Here is a 21,615-nt window from a genome sequence, read left to right on the forward strand (position 1 = left end):
CCAGAGGCCTGGTGAGCATCTGCCCCAGAGACAGAGCAGGAGGGCACCCCTGGCACCTGGAATCTGTGCTGAGTTTAACACCTGGAATTTGTGCTGAGTTGAGTTTAACACCTGGAATTTGTGCTGAGTTTAACACCTGGAATCTGTGCTGAGTTTAACACCTGGAAGCTGTGCCTGGAATTTGTGCAGAGTTTAACACCTAGAATTTGTGCTGAGTTGAGTTTAACACCTGGAATTTGTGCTGAGTTGAGTCTAACACCTGGCATCTGTGCTGAGTTTAACACCTGGAATTTGTGCTGAGTTGAGTTTAACACCTGGAATTTGTACTGAGTTGAGTTTAACACCTGAAATCTGTGCTGAGTTTAACACCTGGAATCTGTGCTGAGTTTAACACCTGGAAGCTGTGCCTGGAATTTGTGCAGAGTTTAACACCTAGAATTTGTGCTGAGTTGAGTTTAACACCTGGAATTTGTGCTGAGTTGAGTCTAACACCTGGCATCTGTGCTGAGTTTAACACCTGGAATTTGTGCTGAGTTGAGTTTAACACCTGGAATTTGTACTGAGTTGAGTTTAACACCTGGAATCTGTGCTGAGTTTAACACCTGGAATCTGTGCTGAGTTTAACACCTGGAAGCTGTGCCTGGAATTTGTGCAGAGTTTAACACCTAGAATTTGTGCTGAGTTGAGTTTAACACCTGGAATTTGTGCTGAGTTGAGTCTAACACCTGGCATCTGTGCTGAGTTTAACACCTGGAATTTGTGCTGAGTTGAGTTTAACACCTGGAATTTGTACTGAGTTGAGTTTAACACCTGAAATCTGTGCTGAGTTTAACACCTGGAATCTGTGCTGAGTTTAACACCTGGAAGCTGTGCCTGGAATTTGTGCAGAGTTTAACACCTAGAATTTGTGCTGAGTTGAGTTTAACACCTGGAATTTGCGCTGAGTTTAACACCTGGAATTTCTGCTGAGTCGAGTTTAACACCGGGAATCTGCACAGAGTTTAACACCTGGAATTAGTGCTGAGTTTAACATCTGGAATCTGTGCTGAGTTTAACACCTGGAATTTGTACTGAGTTGAGTTTAACACCTGGAATTTGTGCTGAGTTTAACACCTGGAATTTCTGCTGAGTTTAACACCTGGAAGCTGTGCCTGGAATTTGTGCAGAGTTTAACACCTGGAATTTCTGCTGAGTTGAGTTTAACACCTGGAATCTGCACAGAGTTTAACGCCTGGAATTTGTGCTGAGTTTAACATCTGGAATCTGTGCTGAGTTTAACACCTGGAATTCGTGCTGAGTTTAAAACACAGGGTCTTATTTTTAATTCCCTGCCATCTGAATGGTCTTTTCAGAGTGTGCCAGTCACCAGGACCAGCTCAGATTCCTGCAGGCTCCTGCAGGAACAAAGGCTCACTGCTGGAGGTGTGGAAAATGAGGTGCTGCCTGGGGCCAACAGAAAGTGGCTTAGAGCCACTTTGTGGTGGAGAGACTGACCCTCCAAAATTGCACTTGTTGCTGCTGAGGAGACTTCCTGATGTCCTCCAGCTCCTTCACTCATCCTACTTCCAAATCTCTACACTTCTGGGAACGAAGATGGATTTTTCAGAGATCACAGAATCATGAAGGCTGGAAAAGCTCCAAGATTGAGCCCAACCATTAACCCAGCACTGCACAGCTCGCCACTACCCCAAGTCCCTGCACTCCCTGCTCTGGGAAGGGACTGAGGCAGGACCTCTTGAAGGAGCTCCTGGAACCAGCAGAACATCCCAAGTCAGCTTCCAGGAGCACGTCAGTGCTGACACAACCTCTCCTGTCAAGGGTTTGAGAACCCTGAAGCAGAAACTCCTTGAGATTCTCCACACCCAGAAGCTCACACAAGACAATCTTTAGATACCTTATCTTTATATCTTTATCTTTATATAGTTTCTTTTATATTTTTTCTGTTTTATATTTATATATTATAAATAGATAAAAATATTTTATAGATTCTTTTATAGATTTTATCTTTAGCTTTTTATCTTTATCTTTAATCTTATCTTTATATAAGCTTCTCGCACAAACAAAATGAAGAGAACCCTAACTCAGGAGCTCAAATGGACCAGAGGTAGTGACACCCCAAATAACACAGGCAGAAACCAGGCAGTTCACAGGCAGGGACTGGCTGGATGCCTCCATTCCATCCTTCAGCCTTCCAGCTCAAAGCTCCCACATGGAGAAATGAGGATAAGACTTAAACCCAGTTCAACCCTCCCCAGCTCAGAGCTTCCAAGCCCAGGCCCAGGAAATGCTCACAATGTTCTTACCTCCAAGCATGGCAGAATCTCATTTTCAGAGCAATGCCTGAGCGGGTCCAGGCACAGCTTCCAGACCCACAAGGATTCAAGGGAATACTTTCAACACCTACAGCACTTCCATCAGCTTGGATGGTGGAAGTTTTCCAAGCTGATGGAGTTTGGAAAAGAGGATCATGAATATTGAATATTGGGATATTCAGGCATTAGTATTTATCAGTCAGGTCTCACTTGTCATTTCTGCCCTCCACTAACCACACCAAAAACTGACCACGATTAATGCCAAGCCTCTCCAAAGCTGTCACTGAGCCCTGGGGAGTGGTTTGGATCAGAACCACCAATGTGCCTCTGGAGAAGACAGGAGAGCTGTGAGCCTGGGCAGGCACTACAGACACCTCCTGGGCCAGCCTAGGCTCCAACCTCAACAACAGAGCTGCAAAATCACCAATGAAAATTATTTATGAAGTTATTTATAAAGCCTCTGACCTCAGATTCACCCTCTGGGTCCTGACAAGAAGCCAGCCTGGGTTCAGGGGAAACTGGGGACAGAAAATACTTAAGAGGAAGAATTCTCCCCAAGGTGGTGTTCCACAGTTCTGAGCCATGTCTTGGAAATTATGATTGTGCTGCTCAAAAATGTCCTGTGTGTTACAGGGAGGGTTGAGCAACCCTTGTGCCCTCCTGCTGCTTGGCCATAGTAGAGCAGTTTGAAGTCCTCCAGTCCTTCCCAGTCCTCCAAAATCCACTAAAGCTATGCAGAGTAACAGGGAAATTCTCCTGAAGTTGCATGTTTGATTCCCCTTCATTGTTTGTCCCCCTAACTCCAACACTGCCAGAAGAAAATCCCATGGAAGCAGAACCAAATCATGTGCCACCAGTCACTGGAGGAGAGGGGAGATGCATTCTTTCAAGTGCTTTTGCTCCAGCTGGCTTCTGGATAGGAAACATCACCCAAAATAAAACAGAATCATGGAGGGGGGTGCTGTAAAATTGGGGTTTGATAATTTTTCCAGCTATTACCTGTGCCTGAGCCCTCCCCTGCAGGGGGAAGAGCACAGGGAAGAACTGGACCTTTTCAGAGTACGAGGGTTCCAGGAAGGCAGGAGGGGCTGAGAGGTGACAGAATTGCTCAGGTTGGAGAAGACCTCCAAGATCATCAATTCCAAACATGGAAACAGGGTCCAAACAAGCCACTGCCCACCCTCATCAGGGGTGTTTTTATTAGAAGCTGTCACATCATTCTGCTGAGCTCTCTGCAATTATTAACTACATTAATAAAAATTCCTATTGTCTTGTTGACAGGAGTTGCTCCTGTTCTAAAGAGGAATAAACTGCCAGTGATTTACAGGAGCAGTTTGGACTGTAAGAGCTTGGAAAAGAGGATCATGAAACAGAAATATATTGAGGGAGAAAGGGACCAGGCCAGGAGGGGACACAGCCTGGGATGGGCAGAATGGAAGTGAGATAATGTGAGCTGTGCTCAGCTAGAACACTGGAGAATTGGGAAAATTGTTTTTTCCCAGTGTGTGGATGCCCACTGGAACCATCTCACCTGCTGCTCACCCACCCAGCTGCTTCCCAATCATTCCTGATTTCCAGGAAATCCACATCACAAGCAGCCTCTCCTGTCCAAGGAAACGCTCTGGAGAAAAAAGCTTTTGCCACATCAACCTGTCAGGGTGTCACAGGGGTGCCAGCTCACCCAGGTGCAGTCCCAGGCTGGGACAGAGCCAGGCAGGGAGGAGCAGAAGTCCTGGCTGAGTAATGATCCCTTTGTTAATAACTCCAGACTGGATTCCTCAGGAGAAAGGAGCTGACAGCTCTGCAGGGCGCTGGGCTCCTTTCCTTCCCCAAACTGAGCCAAGGCATCTCCTGAGCCCTGTCCAGGTGCTCCTGCTCAGGAGGAAGGACACATTCCCCACCTTCCCAGGCTGCTCCAAGCATTGACAACCCCTCACTCTGACCTAACATCCACACCTGAGACAGCAGAACAGGCAGGACAGAAACCATTCCCCACACCCACGTGGAGCCACCAGCCCAGCCCAGCCCAGCCCAGCCCAGCCTCCTCCCACGCACTCCCCAAACCACAAGCCCAGCTCCCAAAAGCATTTCCAGCACCAGATGTGGAGGAAAACAGCATGGCCCAGAAAGGGAATCCTGCACTGGAGAAACAGAGGCAGCAGATGCAAGAGGAGCAATGTTATTTAACAGAACCTGCCTCTCTTTTCTCTTTAGTCATCATCTCCAGAGAAGAGCATGCTAATGTTATAGATACATGTTATAATATTGGCTTTTTGCAAATATTGAAATGGATTTTATATGTGTAATGTTAAAGTAACTTTGTTCTAAAGATACAGTTTTTATTTCTATTGTTAATTAAGCTTAGACATAGTAGTGAAATAGCTGATAGAAGTATGCTTGTGTTAAAATGCCTGCTTGGGTGGGATAACACCCAATGAACACAGGATGAGGACACCTGCACAGATCTGCCAACTATCAGCACTCAATATCTGAAGACAGAGTGGACCAAGGCCCAAAAACTGGACGTGATAAGAATGGACTAATACCACAACCAAGGAACCTGCATGCTTTAAAAACGTGGATCCAAGGAGCAGCCATGCTAAACAGTTCTTGCAACATGTAAACTAGTTTGGGGAAAACTTTCCTCAGCATAAGGGTCTATGGATATACAACAGGCTGATGTGATTAAAAGGTATTAAAGGGGTGTCCCCAAAGGTATCAGGGTGCTCTTGGCTGAGTGCCCAGATGCACCTGGCCATAACAACCTTTGCCCTATGGTCCTTGTCTCCTATTGTCCTTCATTAAACTTTTTACATTTTCACAGGAGAGTGAACATGTTTTTCACACTAAGAACTGCTCCTAAGCTCCAATAAAGCATTGCTCCCTGTTTTCATCTTCCTGGGAAAACAGGTAGTCCCTGCAGTGGGTTTTATCCTCATTTCCCAGAAAAGTTTGTTTTCATTTGGGCATCAGATTTGTCTTTAGCAGGTTGGGTTATGGTCTGTGGGCCAAAAAGCCACCACAGGTTTCCTTCACTTGAGGACACATGGAAGCCTCTCCACTCTGGAATTAGCTTTGATTTCCAGGAGATCTGGCTACACAGCAATGCTTTTCCCTCCCAAGGAATGTTGAACCAACAATAATTCTTTGGGGATTTAATCCCAGCTTTGAACCAGAATTCCCTCAGAACTGGGGGTCTATTTTGGACCCGTTACACTCCATGATGGTGACTGGACACAGCCAGATTTCTCAGGCATATGCTCCAAAGCAGGAATTCATAAAAGGGGAGAGCTTCCAAAAGAAGGAATTCTCAGAGGGGCAGAGATTCTGTCTTAGGTTGGAAGATGTAGCTGGGGGAGTGCATTCTGTTCCCACCTGTCAGAGCTGGGGCAGTTCTCTTCTGTTCATTGGGCAGTTTTTCTTTATCTCTTCCACAACCCATCCTCCCTGCAGGACATCTCTGCTGTCCATGGCCAGTGAGTGTCCCTGCATGGCTGAGAAAATTCCATCATCCATGGGGAGATGCTCTGCCCAGGAGCCAAGCATTCCTACCTGGATCCAATCTGAGATTTTGGGACACCACAGCAGCCTTTGCCCACTGCATTCCCAGAGGAGCAGCTTTCTTCCCACTGCATTCCCAGAGGAGCCCAGGCCCATCTCCCCCAGCCCTGGAGCTCCAGAGGAAAATTCCCCCCTGTGCAGGATCCTGCTCCAGCAGAAGCACAGCTGGCACTGCAGGAGGGCTGAGCCACCCTGGGATGGGACTGCTGCCACCTCCCTGACCCACAGGGGACAGGGCTTGTTCTGATTCTGGCAGTGTTGTTTTGGGGTTTTTTTTGTGTTTGTACAATTGCATTTGTATTTTTAGTTTTCCTAATAAAGAACTGTTATTCCTGCTCCCATATCTTTGTCTGAGAGCCCCTTAATTTCAAAATTATGATAATTCAAAGGGAGGGGGGTTACATTTTCCACTTCAAGGGAGGCTCCTGCCTTCCTCAGCAGACACCTGCCTGTTCAAACCAGGACATTCTCATGCCAATCTCCCATCCCTGGCCCCCAGAACCTTCACAGCATTTTCCAGCAGCGTGTTTGAGCCATTCCTTGCTGCTCCCATCCCGGAGCTGCCTACGGACACAGCTCTCCCAACACTTCTGCGCCTCTCCCAAAAGTAGGTCAATGCAGCATGGCAGCTGCCAGGCAGCTTTTGGGAGGCACAGCTCCCTGTGAGCCACGGAGCACCCGGAGCACAGCAGCCTCTCCCCCGGGTCACCCTTCACCCAGCTGCCACGCTGATGAATTCACTCCAAACAAGTGTTTATGGAAATCAAAAGAGAAATGCACGTGAAAAACACTGCTCTGCTGAGCCAGAAGTGCCCCTCCATCAGCACCTTGCCCTGGTATACTGTCATTAGATCAAACCCATGAATGGTTGGATTCAATGATTCTAAAGGACTTTTCCAACCTAAATGATTCTATGTCTGTATTATAGCAGAAACGGGGATTTAAAAGAGCTCGAGAACGGTGTGGGCTGTGGTTCCACTCCCAGCTGCCCCACAGCTCCTCTCTCCCAGCACTTGCTCCAGCTTCCAAGGGGAACAGAAAATGACCCCTGCTCATCCAGGCCCCCTGCTCAGCCTGCCATGAGGAAGAGGCCTGCAGCCAGGATCTGCTGGATCCTGGGGCTGCACAGCCAGAGAGAAAGCTCTCCACACACACAGGAGAGTTTTGGGGCTCCTGGGAGCAGAAGAGGGACTTTTCTTCTCCAAGGACACTGGGGCTGGACGAAAGGAGCAGCCAGCTCCATGCCCCCACCCTGGGGCTGTACCTGTGTCCTGCCCACCCCTGGCACAGCCTCCAGCTGGGCTGGATTCACACCTGCTGAGTTCTCCTGCTGTTTGCATCTCCAGAGAGCATCAGCCCCTCACAGGGGGTCTCTGTGCCCTGGATACACCCAACCCTCCTGTCAGGAGACGCATGGAGACAGAGCCCAGGTCCTTGCGACCACAGCTCCATCCCTCACGCTCCTAATTCCCCATTCCCTGTGAGCATGGAGTTACAGACTCACCAGAATCCCAGAATCCCAGAATTATTGAGTCTGGAAAGACCTCTGAGATCATCAAGCCCAATCTGTGCCCGGTGCCCACCTGGTCACCAGGCCAGAGCACTGAGTGCCACATCCAGGTTTCCTTGGGCATCTCCAGGGATGGGGACTACAACATCCACCTGGGCAGCCCCTTCCCAGGCCTGGCCACCCTTTCCATGAGGAAATTCCTCCTGATGTCCAAACTGGCCCTCCCCTAGCACAGCTTGAGGCCATGCCCTGGGAGCAGAGCCCGACCCCCACCTGTGTCCACCTTCCTGTCAGGGAATTGTGCAGAGCCAGAAGGTGCCCCCGAGCCTCCTTTTCCCTGGGCTAAAGAACCCCAGTAAAGCCCTCACACATTTTTATGGACAGGCCCAGTATTTTTCAACACAACCCTCTAAGCACCACTATTTCAAGGGAAAAAAATCCAAATTAATTCTGAGAAAGCCTTGGCTGCTCCTGTCCCTGGCAGAAGGGGGCACAGACCAGCACATGGACTCCAAACCTGACAAGCACAATCCTGGTGCTACAATCATCCTCCTGCACCACAGAGAAGAGCAGACTCCCGAGCTCCCAAGAACAGCACAGGGATTATATTTTTTTCAAGCATCCATATAAATTTTAAAGAGCCATTTAAATCTCCACTCCTTTCAGGGGCAGAATTAACACTCATCTTCCTAAAGTCCTTATCCCCACCAGCAGTATGTATTGCACATCCATACGGATCTGCCAGAGCACAGCAAGATGCAAAGGCAAAAAAAAAAAAAAAAGCGGAAGACATAATGAGAGCAATTTGGGTTTTATTCTCGCTCCTGAATCAATCTTGATTTCCCATTCACGGCAGCCCCCGTTCCCTGCACGCCAGCTGTACACAAAGAGGCATCTGTCCTACCTTCAGCCATCAAAGGAGCTGTGTCCCCGTGGATGGTGCTTCAGGCAGGGTTAGGAGCAGGCAGGAGCAGCGGGGAGGTCTCCACTGCAGCAGTGCTGCGTGAATCCAGGGATCAGCAGATCCCAGGGGAACGTAGGAAGTGCTCAGAGCGGTGCCAGATACTCACCGAGTTTAGTCAAACGTGCACACGAGCTCTGCTTCCATCTGCTGAGCCTTGGGCAAGGCTTCCCTTCTCAAAAGCAACGCCTGGAATATTCAGCTGGGCCTGGCCAGCCCCTGTTGCAAACCCACTGCACCTCCAGCAGCCAGGTGGGACAGAGAGCGCGGAGGATGCACGGAGACAGAAATAACTGGAGACTGGGAGTGGAAAGGAATGCAAGCTTTGGCTTCTGGAATTATCCCTGGGCAAGGGAAGCTTTCCTTTTGCGTAGCAAAACCCATCTGCAATGCAGATCCTACACAGGGGGGAAAAGCCTCCACACAAAGCAAACAGGGGTTACCTTAACGGGATATCCAACACCTTGGAATGCCCCCAGGAGCCAGAGGCATCTGGGACAGCGGGGCAGCCAGCCTGGCTCTCCCAGGCCCATCCCGAGCCACCACGTGCTGCCCTGAGTGGCACTGAGTGGCACCGAGTGGCTCTGAGTGGCTTCTGGGCACGGCTGGCTCTGAGGTGGCACCTGAGCACTGTCAGATCCCAAGGCACAGCCCGAGCAGTGGGAGCAGGGAATGTGGAACACAACCTGCACGTGGGTAACTCCGTGGATCTGGTTTTGGGAGCTGATGTGCAGCTCCCTCCTGGCTCTAAGCCTTTAAGGTATGGTGGGAAAAACAGTAAAGGTGAGAAGCTCAGGGCTTCTAATTAAAATGGGATTTTCTTTCAGTTTCACCTGTTTGGTATTTGAAAAATGCCTAAAAATTGGTGGATCAGGTTCTGCCTCTTCTTACCATTTTTCCCACAAGGTGTAACATTCACATCCTTCATTCAGAGAAGTGCTGTAATGTGTGCTTTCCTCCCAGGAAATTCCCAGCTGACACTCAGCTGCCAGCAGCTCACCAACCTTTCTGGACAGGGCTCCAGAAACCCTGGGAATGCCCTCTGGGATCTTCCCAGGGATGCTCCCGGGACTGGAGAGCAGAAACCCTGGAAACACCCCGAGATCCTCCCAGGGATGCTCCCAGGATGGGGACTGAAGAGCTGCAGCCCCACAAAAGCTCATTCAGCTCCAATTAGGAAAGGTGTGGTCCCACCCAGGCTCGGGGCAGAGCCACAGCCTGACCCCCCAGCCCTGTGTTTGCTACTCAGCATCCTGCCCTGCCTGCTCCAGCTTCCCAGCTCCAGGCTTCTCCCTCCAGCCAGCCTTTGGAAGAGCCTCTGGAGAGCTGTAGGTGCTCCTCCTGCTCCAAGCCTCTCACTCAGCCCCTGGAGTATCTTGGCCCAGTGGATTTGTGATCCAGCTCCTCCAAAGCTGGCACTGCCAGAGGTCTCTCAGTTCTTCCTCCTTGCAAACAGGAACTCTCTTAGGTTTTCCAGGTTTGGGTGTTGGTTTTTGAGCTGGATTTTCCACCTCCCCAAATCCAACGGGCTTTTAGTTGAAGCATTTAAGAAATAAACAATAATAAAAAAGAGAGCTGTGACTATTTCCATCCTCAGGCCTGCCCCTGAGCCCCTGGGCACACCCATCCCTCTGTGGATGCACTGTGTGCTCCCAGTGCACAGGGCCCCCTTTGTTCAGGGATCAGAAGCCAAGGCAGAAGGGCTGGATGAGGCTGGGAGCTCCAGGAATGCACCTTTCCCTGCCTGGCACAGAGGTCCCTGAACTGGCTGAGACCTCCAGCAGTCCCCCTGTGTGCAGGGGCACTCCCAGAGCCCCTTCCCTGCAGGCTGCTCCCTGGAAGACAGATGTTACAGATGTTTGAGCTCCTAGGATGTGTGTGCATGACACAACTTGTTCCTTACCCTTGTGAGCTGCAGCGTGAGCAGGGAGATGCTCAGTTTGTCCTGCTGAGTGCTGAGAGCCCCCTGCAGAAACACCAGGTGCCTGAAGCTCTAAAGGTTTTCAACAGCTGGACGAGGGAAGGACTCTGCTGGTGGGCACAGGCCTGGCTGTGTGTGCAGCCAGCTGGGGCTGGTCCAGCCCATCCTTCGTGGTTGCCACCCAGCTCCTCCTCCAGCTGCTCCTGCATGCAGGACCCAGAGCAGCCGAGCTGCTCCTTGGTCCAGACACCTCAGCTTGTGATTCCAGCCCCCTGGAATCTCCCTGTCCCCATCCCAGGGCAGCTCCCTGCCACACAAACAGGCTCCTTACTGCCAGGTGAGCTTTCCAAGGGGCTGGGGTGTGATCCCTGGTTCCTGTTTCTCCACGAGCTGGAGCTCCTCACTATGATGACTGCAGCAGTCACACTGGCTCCCTCCCTGCTTCTTTGCCCTCAGATCTCACTGATGGCTGTGGGAAATATTTTTTTCCATTCAAGAAAAAGAGGGAAATGTGGGAAATGAATTTGTAGAGAATTCTCGAAGCCTCACAGAAGGCTCACATACTATGCATCTATACAAACCTTGAGATAAAAAATATTAACTTAGAAATACCATAGAATAAGACAGACATTATTAAGAGAGAAATAGAACTAGAAACAAGTTCCAAAAATAACCTTACAAATAAAACTAGACACTTTAGAGAAAGAGAACTATAAAAGATACATTGCCGTGAGACCCATGAAGAGTAAATTTAAGTTACTAGCTTTAAGACATTTACAATAGTGTAACAAAACCTCATAGACCAAGGAATGCTTATAATGTATTATAATTAAGAAATAATTAGCTTCTGATTATAACAGCATGAATTATAACATCTGTATTGTCTCACCCTTCACATAAGACTGAAAATAAAATAAAAGTTTTTAAAACACCTCTCAGTTACCCCAGCTCTAAGTCAAAAAAAAAAAAAAATTTAATCTAACAATGGTAGCCAGATGCACCAGGTCTTCCTGTGGCTGAGAATTCTCCAGGCCTCAAAACTCACCTTTTTTCAATATCATACTCTCCTTTTTTACTGCCTTCCCTCCATTATCAGTTTCTCAAGTTTTACAATCCAAGGCTGTAAAAATCCACTTCTCAGAGTTATTTATCCCCCCTGACACGCTGCCAGTGCTGGATCCACATTTCCCCCTCTGCTGTGCAGTCACTCAGGCACCATGCACAGAGATTTTAAAAGCAGACAAGCCACTCCTTGTGGAGCAGGGAAGGACAAGGGGATCCTGTCAGACTAAGCCTTTTTCTGACTCAGAGGTGGGGCAACTGAGAGGTGTTTCAAAAACTTGTATTCCATTTTTAGTCTCATGCACAGGGCGAGACAATACAGGTGTTATAACTCATGCCATCACAATCAGAAGCCAACTATTTCCTAATTACAGTACACTGTGTTTCTTGGCCTATTACTTGGCTTAGGTTTCTTTGTGAGGCTAGCTAAGGCTAGCAGGGAAGGGCAGGGGGATCCCACGAGCAGGAAGGGCTGGAACACAGCAGAGCACGGGGAGCTGAACCTGTCCCTGCAGCTCCTCTGTCCCCACAGCCCCCAGGCACCTGAGAGCCACAGGCTCAGCACTTCCCAGAGCAGGGAAAGCCCCTGGAAGCCCTCCTTGGCCAGCCACGCTGCAGGCACAAACCCACCCATGAGAACCACGCTTCCCATCCAGCCTCCCCTGGGGGCAGGCCAGGAGGCAGCCACAAGTGGCTAAAAGCTCTCCCTAAAGCCTCAAATCCCAACCCTTTGTTCTGCCCCTCAGACAGCGTGAGCTGGCCAGACACAGACAGAGCTGGCCCATGGCAGGGCAGAGGTGGCACTGGGGCTTTGTGGGGACTTCAGTGGCTCCTGTGTGGGCTGGGGCAGAGCAGGCAGCAGGATCAGCCTGTTCCTCAGGCAGTGGGACACGCCTCTGGCACAGGGACAGGACAGGCAGCTCAGCATCCTGCAAGGAAAGGCCAAGGGGACACCAAGCAGTGGTGAGAAATGCAGCTGACAGAGGAGATTTGGCTGGGTTTGTAACTGCACCTTCTCCTTGCCAGGCTCCAGGCAGAACCCAGCTGCTCTCCTAAAGGGATTCTCCAGAGAGGAGAGGCAGAGAAGAGTGGGACATCCCCAGAAATAAACCCTGCATTAACACAGACACCAAAAGGTCCAAGCTGACACCAGCTCTCACTTCTATGACTGACCCAAGAATTTCGCAGCACCAAGAAATCCAATAGAGCATTCCCTGACTAAAAATAGGCCCAGCTAATTAACAAACCTTGTTAAAAGGGACACCCAGCAGCAGCATAACCTCTGCTCTGGTTACAAAGGGATGATCAATATTGACTGTCTCAAGAGCAGCAAATCCTTCAGATGGCTTCAATGTGAGCAATGCTCAGCTTTGAGACTCAAAGAACCTCCTCTGCTTCCTGCCCTGGGCTTCTTTTACAACCATTTAATGCCATGTGTTGTTAGAGAGCTCAGCCCTTCCTAACCACTGTAATAAACACATATCAATCTCTTTCAAATTTAATAAATAGAGCCCCTAAAAGCTTTGCCTGGGTCTGCTTTTCCCATTCAATTAATAGAACACAACACCAAAGGGATGAATTATTGAGGAGAAACACGAGCCTGGGCTTTCACAAACGCTCTACTCCAATGGCAATTTATTACAAATTAATAGTGTGCTGCACTTCCTCCTGTTTCCTGGCAGCTGGGAATTGGTCAGGCTACACCAGGAAACTTGGGAGCTGCCATAAAACACTGCAGTCCTGAGCTCAAATCATCCTGGAGTGCTTTGGGTGGGAAGGGAGCTCCAAGCTCCAAGTGTCTGGACAGCAGGATTGTTGGGGGGTCTGTGCAGGGCCAGGAGTGGGACTGGATGATCCCCTCAGTCCTTTCCAGCCAGGATATTCTGCACTTCCAGGATTCTAAGAGGACCCCAAGGTCTGGAGAGTCCCAGTCCCACAATCACCTTTTCTGCAGCTGCATTCTTGCAGCATTTGGGCACCCCTCACTCCATTTTGGGTAACTTTTGAATCCCATTCCAACCCCAACACCTTCCACTGTCCCAGGCTGTTCTAAGCTCTGTCCAACCTGGCCTTGGACACTTCCAGAGATCCAGGGGCAGCCACAGCTGCTCTGGGTAACCTGTGCCAGGACCTCAGCACACTTGCAGTAAATAAATAACTAAAGTGGGGGTGGAACAGGGGAGAAGGAGGAGGGATGCACAGCTGACAGAAGAACAGGAGAAACCTTTGCTTTGAGGGGTTTTTACTCCTGGGACGGCACAGTTTGTATGGGAAGGATGGCTCTTTCCCATCCTTGCAGCACACTCCATGGGCAGGGCTGGCAGCAGGGCTGGAATCCCAGATAAGCATCTCTGGGCTGACTATTGTGCAAGGATAATAATTCACATTTGCACATTCAGAACTGCAGCTGCTCAGAAGGGAGATACCCAGATTTCTCACACCCTGCCCATAACAACATGCCTGGCCCAAAATGACCCTCTGACACTCTGAGAGAAATCCCAAACTGAAAAAAAACCAACTGAAAAAACACCTTTTCTGCAGCAAAGTGGTTCAAATTGCAACCAGCCAGAAAGATACTTCACATTTCACCAAGCTTCTGCTCTGGAAGCACTTGCAGGAAGCCCTCAGGAGCACGTGGGGATTGTCTGTTGGAAAATCATCCTGACTCCAGCCAGAGAGTTCAAAGTTCTGGTTTCATGTGCTGCTTGCTAAAAACCATCTGAGCATGTTGATCCTCCAAACACTTGAAGGTTATAAATGCATTGTAAAATCATCAATGAATTGGTAAAGGCATGGTAATTTCCATTCCAGTGGAAGGTGCCAGGGATGGTATGAGATGAGTGTTAAGGCCCTTCCAACCCAAACCATTCCAGGACTCCATGCTCAGTGCCAGTTTTGGAAGATGTCACAGACAGCAGCACACCGCCAGCTCCAGCAGCATGGCAACCACTCTACCAGAGCAAGGACCCCCAAAAACACAGGTGAGAGACACCAAACCAGTGACATCTCTCCTAGTGGTGTTTCTTTGTAGGGAGGAACTTTCCTGATAAACAACAAAACATGGAACCACCACCATGACTGCTGTACCACCTTTTTCAACCCCTGTTAAATGTCCCCAACCTCTCCTTTCTCCTCTCAGCACAGAGCAGGAACTCTCAGAAAACCAAACCCAGATGGTTTTCCCCAAGCTCTCTGAACAATCTTCTCAGCTCAGCCGTGGTGTTAAATTTGGCCTGTTCCCACCCTCACTCAGAGCACAGCAGGAAACTCACCTCCATTTTTGATGGCTCTGATGCCCCGATGGAAATCTTCGAAGCTGATAACTCCCAATCCACTGGGATCCAGGTATTTTGTTAGGTCCTTTACCTGCAACCAAAAAAAAAACAGAGTTCTCTATGGAATCCTGGCAGGAAACAGCAGCTTCCAGCACAGAAACACCTTGCAACCAACTTTTTCCTCTTTATCAGAAAGACTTGAGAAAATAACAATTTCTTGAGCTGACCGTAACTGTGTCGGTTCTCCTTGAAGGAAATGTAAGTAATCAGTTCAAATGGGTTAATTAGGACTTGGTTGGTGTTGAAACTATTGCTTAGCCTTGGAGCAGCACTTTGGGCAGTGTCTCCTGTAACATGGGCCTGCTTTGCCAGGGATTTGTTTATTTTTATGGGTTTTAAAGAGGTCCTGCCTTAATTGGGAAAGTCTATAATAGGCTGCCTGGTAGGAGGGCCCAATTAAGGGGATTCAGTGATAATGAACTGCTCCATGTTACAAATTTAGGCTGTATAATTGAAACATTTTCCCAATTAGACAATGCCTGAGGGGGAGGGAATCACGTCAGCTGGCCAGGGTTGGGATGGGGGTGCTGCAGCAAGGGGCACTCTGAGACCTGCTGAAGATGGTCTGGGACATTCAGAGAGAATGAGAAAAGGGCAAAACCACAGGGCCCAAAGTGTCTCAAAAAGGTGCATTTGGTTCCTTCCTTCCAGTCTGCCATGAGCAAAAAATCCTTTACACCAGCTGCTTCTCAAGCTCAGACAGCCAGACATTTATCCCTCATTTTAAGAGCTTTTGAGGTACCTGTGTCTATTTTTGCAGCACATCCTTCAGCTGAGGAACAATCCCAGGAGAAAGCTGGTGAGGTGAGAGAGGAGTGCTCCGTACTCCAGAGCTGCCCTGACCTGCCACACACATCCTCCTCCTCCTCCTCCTCCTGATGCACAGGAGGGACTCTCCAGGGCTGCATCTGTGCAGCTCTCCTGTGATTTATTAAAAAATATGGATATTGATCTAGTACCGATATCCAACTGTGACAGACAAAAACTCTAACAGTTTAAAGTTAGAAAGTGTGTGTTTATTGTGTGTGGGATCGCTCCCAAATCCACACCACACCTCTCAGGTGATTACAGAGTCTTTTTATCCATACAAGTATTGAATACCCAAAATACAAATACATATTCATCATTTTGGTACATCCCATTCCCCGCTTCGTATGCTAATCACTCCAAAAGCAATTAAGCACGCGTAGTTTGTCCCTTGAAATGGTTGGTGTCCCTTTCATGGGGAGGGGTCCCAAAATGAGGAAGTCAACGAAGTCTTCCTCCTTCTGACCTTTCTACCTTTTCAGTGCCAATATGATAAATGAACTCTTGGTAGAACTCCCATTCCTTGTCTTCAGTTGGTTTCAGAACAGAGGAGGCCCACAATTGTCTGATGTTCCTAAAAGCTATTTGTCAGTTTGTGTAGTCTTCATTATAAACCCAGCTAATTAAACATTGTGCTGACAAGCAATCAATTATTAGTTAACCACTAACTCCTAACTTCATCAAGCCTACTCATTTATTATTATTTTAATTAACTCTAGTAAGGCTTATTTCTAACTAAAATCTTAGTTCCTCTAAAATCTCTAAATTCCTTAAAGTTTACATTTCAACTGGGGTTTCAGTTTGTTCTTGGGGAAGGAGCTGGAGAATCACCAAACCTCTCCTTTCACAAAGGGCTCAGAGGAGACTCAGCCCATGGAGCTCAGAGCTGCCCTGCTCACCCTGCAGCAGCACTGGGGACTTGGTTTGAGTTCTTTTTGCTTTTCTGAAAGCCAGCTGTGTGTTTCTATAGGAAAATCACATCTACAGCACACTTGGAGCTGCTCACTCATGTGTCCATGTGCTTTGGTCATCCCACATTCCCACAGGAGCAGCAAAAAATTCCACTGGCATGGAGGAACCCACAGGGCTGAGACCATAAAACTCTGGAATCACAGAATATCCTGAGTGGGAAGGGTCCCACAGGGATCCTCCAGCACAGACCCCCCAGCAATCCCACCCTGGGCATCCCTGAGATCATTGTCCAAACCCTCCTGGAGCTCTGGCAGCCTCGGGGTTGTGCCCATTCCCTGGGGAGCTGGGCTCCCCCAGCTCCTTCTGGGGGAAGAACCTTTCCCAAAATCCAGCCCGACCCTGCCCGGGCCCAGCTCCAGCCCTTCCCTGGGTCCTGTCAGTGAATTGCAGGCTGTGCCTCTGTGGCACTGCCACGAGAGGAAACCCAAATCCCCCAGGGCACAGCCGTGCCAGCTGACTCCAGCTCCAGCTGGACATCAGGAGGAACTTCTTCCCAGAGAGGGTGGTCAGGCACTGGAGGGGGCTGCCCAGAGAGGTTTGGAGTCCCCATTCCTGCAGCTGTCCAAGGAAAGCCTGGAAGTGGCACTCAGGGCTCTGGGCTGGTGGCAAGGCAGGGATGGGTCACAGGATGGACTCGATGATCTCAGAGCTCTTCCCAAGCTAACCTGAGATTCTGTGAATGGGAGAAGACAACACAAACACCTTCTCCAGTATCCCAGAGTACTTTTTTTGGCAGACAGACCTCCTAAACTCACATGGCATTCATCATCTTGGGTGAGTCAGGTTTCTTGTATGTTAAACAAAGGTATTTTAGACTAAAAAAACAACTCGTAGGAATGTGTCGGTTCCAGTTAATGCATCTGGCAGCTGCCTGGATTAAACTGTCACTTAATTTGTTATCTGTGTACAGAGATAACAGAAAGGCAAGTGACATTTAATCAGACTTGATAAGCCTATAAGGGATTAGCATGACACACTCTAAATTACAGTTTCTGTGGTTTTCAGCTCCTCAGGATCACGGAGGGCTTCAGACCCTGGTGCCAATGCCACAGCAGGGCACCTCACCCACCCAGAGCTCAGGCAGGACAGACAGGGAAGTACCTGCTTGATGCAAAAGTGAAAAACTAAAAATGTATTTAAATGGGGCTGTGGGCAGGGGGAAATGGTTCTGTAAACTTCCCAACCTGGACATTATGGATGCAAACAACAAAAGGCACACGGTGAAGAAGCTGGATCAGTCTGTGCTGATCCAAACCTGCCTGTATTTGCTGGCCAGGCTTAAAATCACCATTACCAGTTGAGACTCCACCACCAGGCTGAGGTGAGTGCCTGCTGAAACTCCTGAGAACCCACAGTACAGGAAACAAGAATATTTGCTGTGCCTGCCTGGTCCCCACAGCCCCTGGACTCCTCCTCTCACCAAGCATCACCAGCAATGGGGCTGGAGCCCCTCTGCTCTGGGTCAGGCTGGAGAGGAGAAGCTCCTGGGAGAGCTCAGAGCCCCTGCCAGGGCCTAAAGGGGCTCCAGGAGAGCTGCAGAGGGACTGGGGACAAGGGATGGAGGGACAGGACACAGGGAATGGCTCCCACTGCCAGAGGGCAGGGATGGATGGGATATTGGGAAGGAATTGTTCCCTGGCAGGGTGGGCAGGCCCTGGCACAGGGTGCCCAGAGCAGCTGTGGCTGCCCCTGGATCCCTGGTAGTGCCCAAGGCCAGGCTGGACAAGGCTTGGAGCAGCCTGGGATTGTTTTCTTCATTTCTTCATTGGGCTAAACCCAGGACCTTACCAGGGCAGCTGGGAAAACCACCAGCACTGTGGTGCTTTAGATCCATGCAGCCAATGTGAGCAGTTCTGAGCTCACAGATTTGGGGGTTTCAGCTGAAGCCTGAGCACAGCAGCTCCCAGCACACTCCTGCTGGCACAACCCCAAACAGGAACACTCCACCAAAAACACCAAGCTCAACCCACCAGACAGAAGCCACAGTCCTGCTTTTGGCCAGCAAGGAACACTTGGAATAAAGGTTTTGCTTCCTGTGTGTGTCTGTGGCTGGTTACAAACCCTCCTTGGAGCTGAAACAGAGAGCATTAAAGAGGGAAAGAGGATGAGGAGGTTTAAGTAGCTGACTTAAATCCTGCTGGAAAGTGAGAGGTTTAAACTGCTTGAAGCCAGCCAGGCTGCCTGGAGCTGAGCACAGACACAGCAGGAGCAGAGCTGGGGGTGCCATCTGCCAGGGGGGCTCTGGTCACCCCTGGGGCAGGACACGGCCCAGGCCGAGGGATTCCTCCTGGAAAAGGACACGGAGCAGATGGGGACAAGGAGGGGAGGTCACCTGGCACCTCAACAACACAACAAGGACTCCTGGCAGCATCCCCACTCCCCTGTCCCCAGGGTCCTCTGCACCCTCCAGGCTGCTTCACCTCCAAAACCCAAGGATTTGGCTGCAGAAGCCCTCAGAGCCCACCCTGCAATGGCCCCTCACAGCACAAAGAGAGTTTCCTTGCTTTGATGCACTGAACTCAGCCCAGCAAATGACCCCAGCAGTGACAACTCCACATTCCAATCCACACACAAAGGCTTGGCAGTGGAAGTTTCCCACGGAGGTGAAGGATTCCCCAGCTGTGAATTCCCTGTTTAGAAAAGGAAAAGGAAGCTCCGGGCCTCTCCTCTTTATCCTTATGGATGCTCCATGTCTCCTCCAGATGGATCCAGCAGGACAGAACATCCACTGTGCTTGTTTTAGGTGTGATCCCTGGGGGGATTCAGGGCTGTGCTGGGCAGCCAACACCCCCTGCAACCCCTGAGCCTGCCAGCAGCTTTGCCTCATACCCTGGCAGAGCTCAGGGCTGAACCCGATCCCAAAGAGACATTCTTTGGAGGATGGAGGGGAGGTGGGAGATTTCTAGTGGCCACAGCAGCCAGGCACCCCCCAAGAAGAGCTGGTGGAGCTCAGAGCATCAAATCATGGGGTGTCTCCCAGGGATGGTGCTTCCATGTGCTGCCCTGGAACAAAATCAGCTCTCAGGGCTGCTTTAATCTGCACAGAGTCTGGAAATGAATCTAAAGGAGACAAAGAGGAGGAATGAATACTGACAGATTCCTGATAAAGACCCCCAAATACCCAAGCAAATGTGGAGGGAAAATGAAAAGAGAAAAAGGTCCTGGTGTCCTGCTTGGCTGAGACAGGATGTGAAAATCCAAGTACTTCTCATGTAACTTTAATTGCTCTCCTCTGACTGCCAGAAGCCCAGATCTGCTCTGAACATCCTGTATCTTTGGGGGGGAACAGCATTGTGAGACAATCCCTGAACTCAAGCTGAGAGAAGGACGAGCACCAGACTGGCAGAGGTGCCAAACTGAGGGATTTTTAGTACTAAAAAGGAGGGAGGGCTCACAGGAGCTGCTCTCCTCTCTGCTTGGCCAGGTGTGTGGCCTGGAGTGGCCCACAGGAATTCACCTGAGTGAGGAGATGCTGTATAAATCCTCTCCTGGTTGCACAAAGGTGGATGCAGCACCTCCACCCTCCGCATTCAACACAAGGGGATGAGCCAAAGCACTCCTTTGTCCCTAAAAACCCAGCTTGCCTCTCCGAGCTAAACCAATCCTTTCCCAGATAAACGTGTCATATTTTTCAATGCTGATGACAGAAGTCAGAGGATCCTTTTTTCACCTTTGGGAAACGTGCCAAAGACCCAGGTGTCCCCACAGAGCTCTCCTTGGATCCCACACTCCCTAACCCCAGTGCTGAAATGCACTGATCCCTGCTAAGGCAGCACTGCTCTGGGGTCAGGGCACATCCATCCATCCCCCGTGCTGGGTGCTGAGGGATGGGAAGCACAGCTGCACCATCCCCAAGGCCAGAACACCTCCCAGCACTTCACTTATGCAGCTTCATCACCATAAACAGCCAGGCCCAGGGCAGCAGACAGCCCTGGCTCCAGCCCTGGTTTTGGGATCTCACTCCCCAGCTTGCTGAAGGAGCTGGCACTCCACAAAGCACTCAGAACCTCAAAGCAGGTTTCTATTCTGCTGCAATTACACCTAATTAAGTAACCTTTAAAACACCCCCGAGGGGAGGATCTCATTACAGGGAGCAGCCCTGGCCAATTGTGAGTAAGCAGTGCAAGAACTGCATTATTTATTTCACAAGTGGCAGCACTGACCCAGGGCTGCTGCCAGGATTTTGCTCTCCCAGCCTTTCCCAAAGCTCCAGGAGAGCTCAGCAGGCAGATTGAGCCTGCTCAGGGCTTTATTTATATTTTTGCTTTTCTATTTTAAAGGTCCACCACAAACAACCCTGGTGAAGATGTTTTCTGCAACATCCCTCCCTAAGCTTGCCCAGAGATCAGCTCATCCCTCCCATCCCTTCCTCCCGAGGTTCCAGCACTGCAGGATCCAGGCACCTTCCTCAGAAGGAGACAAAGGAAGCCTCAGCCTGGTTTGTTCTCATCTTTTCCTGCCACAGAGGAATAATCAAACTACTATTTAAGGTAGAAGGGAAATAAACCTCCTGTATTTAGGAGGGGAATAATTATGGTAAGGATAGGCTCGCAAGTATCAAAAGCAGAGGAATGGGACAGAGAGCACCCACAAACCATGAGATAAAAGGAACAAAGTAAGCAAGTTCCCAAGGGGAAGACAGATATTTTTCCCAGGAAGACCAGATCCTTGCCATTTAATACACCCACTTGCCTAACAAATCCTCCTTTTCCCCAAGAATCCAAGAGAAAAGCTTCTCAGCCTGCCACAGCTTTTGCTGTTCATCACCTCCTTGGGGCAGCTTCTCCCCCAAACTCTCACCCCAAACCCCAAAGCCTCTCCCAGGCTCCTTCTGCAGGAAATGCCAGAGTGGAGAGATGCAAATACAGAATGGGCAGGAGAGAATTCCACCTCCCCACCGAACTCCTGTTCCCCCTTTTGGAAGGGGGAGGAAGGGATTGGAGAGAACCAGCCCAGAGCTGATGCTGAGGACCAGATCCTCACCACACATCGGGAGCAGAGGAGAAGACTTCCCTTCCAACACTCCAAATTCACCAGGAAGCAGGAAAAAAAAAGCAGAATATGTTTCAAAGAGCTGGCAGCCAAAAAAGCCTGAGGACCCACATCCTTCCTGCCCCCAGCCACGAGAAACCAGGACAAACACCTCCAGCCAGGCCCCCGTGCAGAGCCTGGAG

The 21,615-nt window shown here is 49.8% G+C and overlaps 1 protein-coding gene across 4 annotated transcripts in view; it reads right to left on the reverse strand.

Annotated features, from left to right (window-relative positions):
• RAB11FIP3 (RAB11 family interacting protein 3) overlaps nt 1–21,615 on the reverse strand; it is an 80,796-nt gene that overhangs the window by 44,727 nt on the left and 14,454 nt on the right. For 2 of the 4 annotated variants that reach the window (XM_031506124.2, XM_031506123.2), the window contains exon 2: nt 14,600–14,693. In XM_031506124.2, the coding sequence (XP_031361984.2) occupies nt 14,600–14,693 (94 nt within the window). The other 2 variants (XM_021529690.2, XM_021529688.2) reach the window with 2 other exon arrangements.

The sequence above is a fragment of the Lonchura striata genome, chromosome 16, assembly GCF_046129695.1.
Source record: "Lonchura striata isolate bLonStr1 chromosome 16, bLonStr1.mat, whole genome shotgun sequence".
Classification (NCBI taxonomy): domain Eukaryota; kingdom Metazoa; phylum Chordata; class Aves; order Passeriformes; family Estrildidae; genus Lonchura; species Lonchura striata.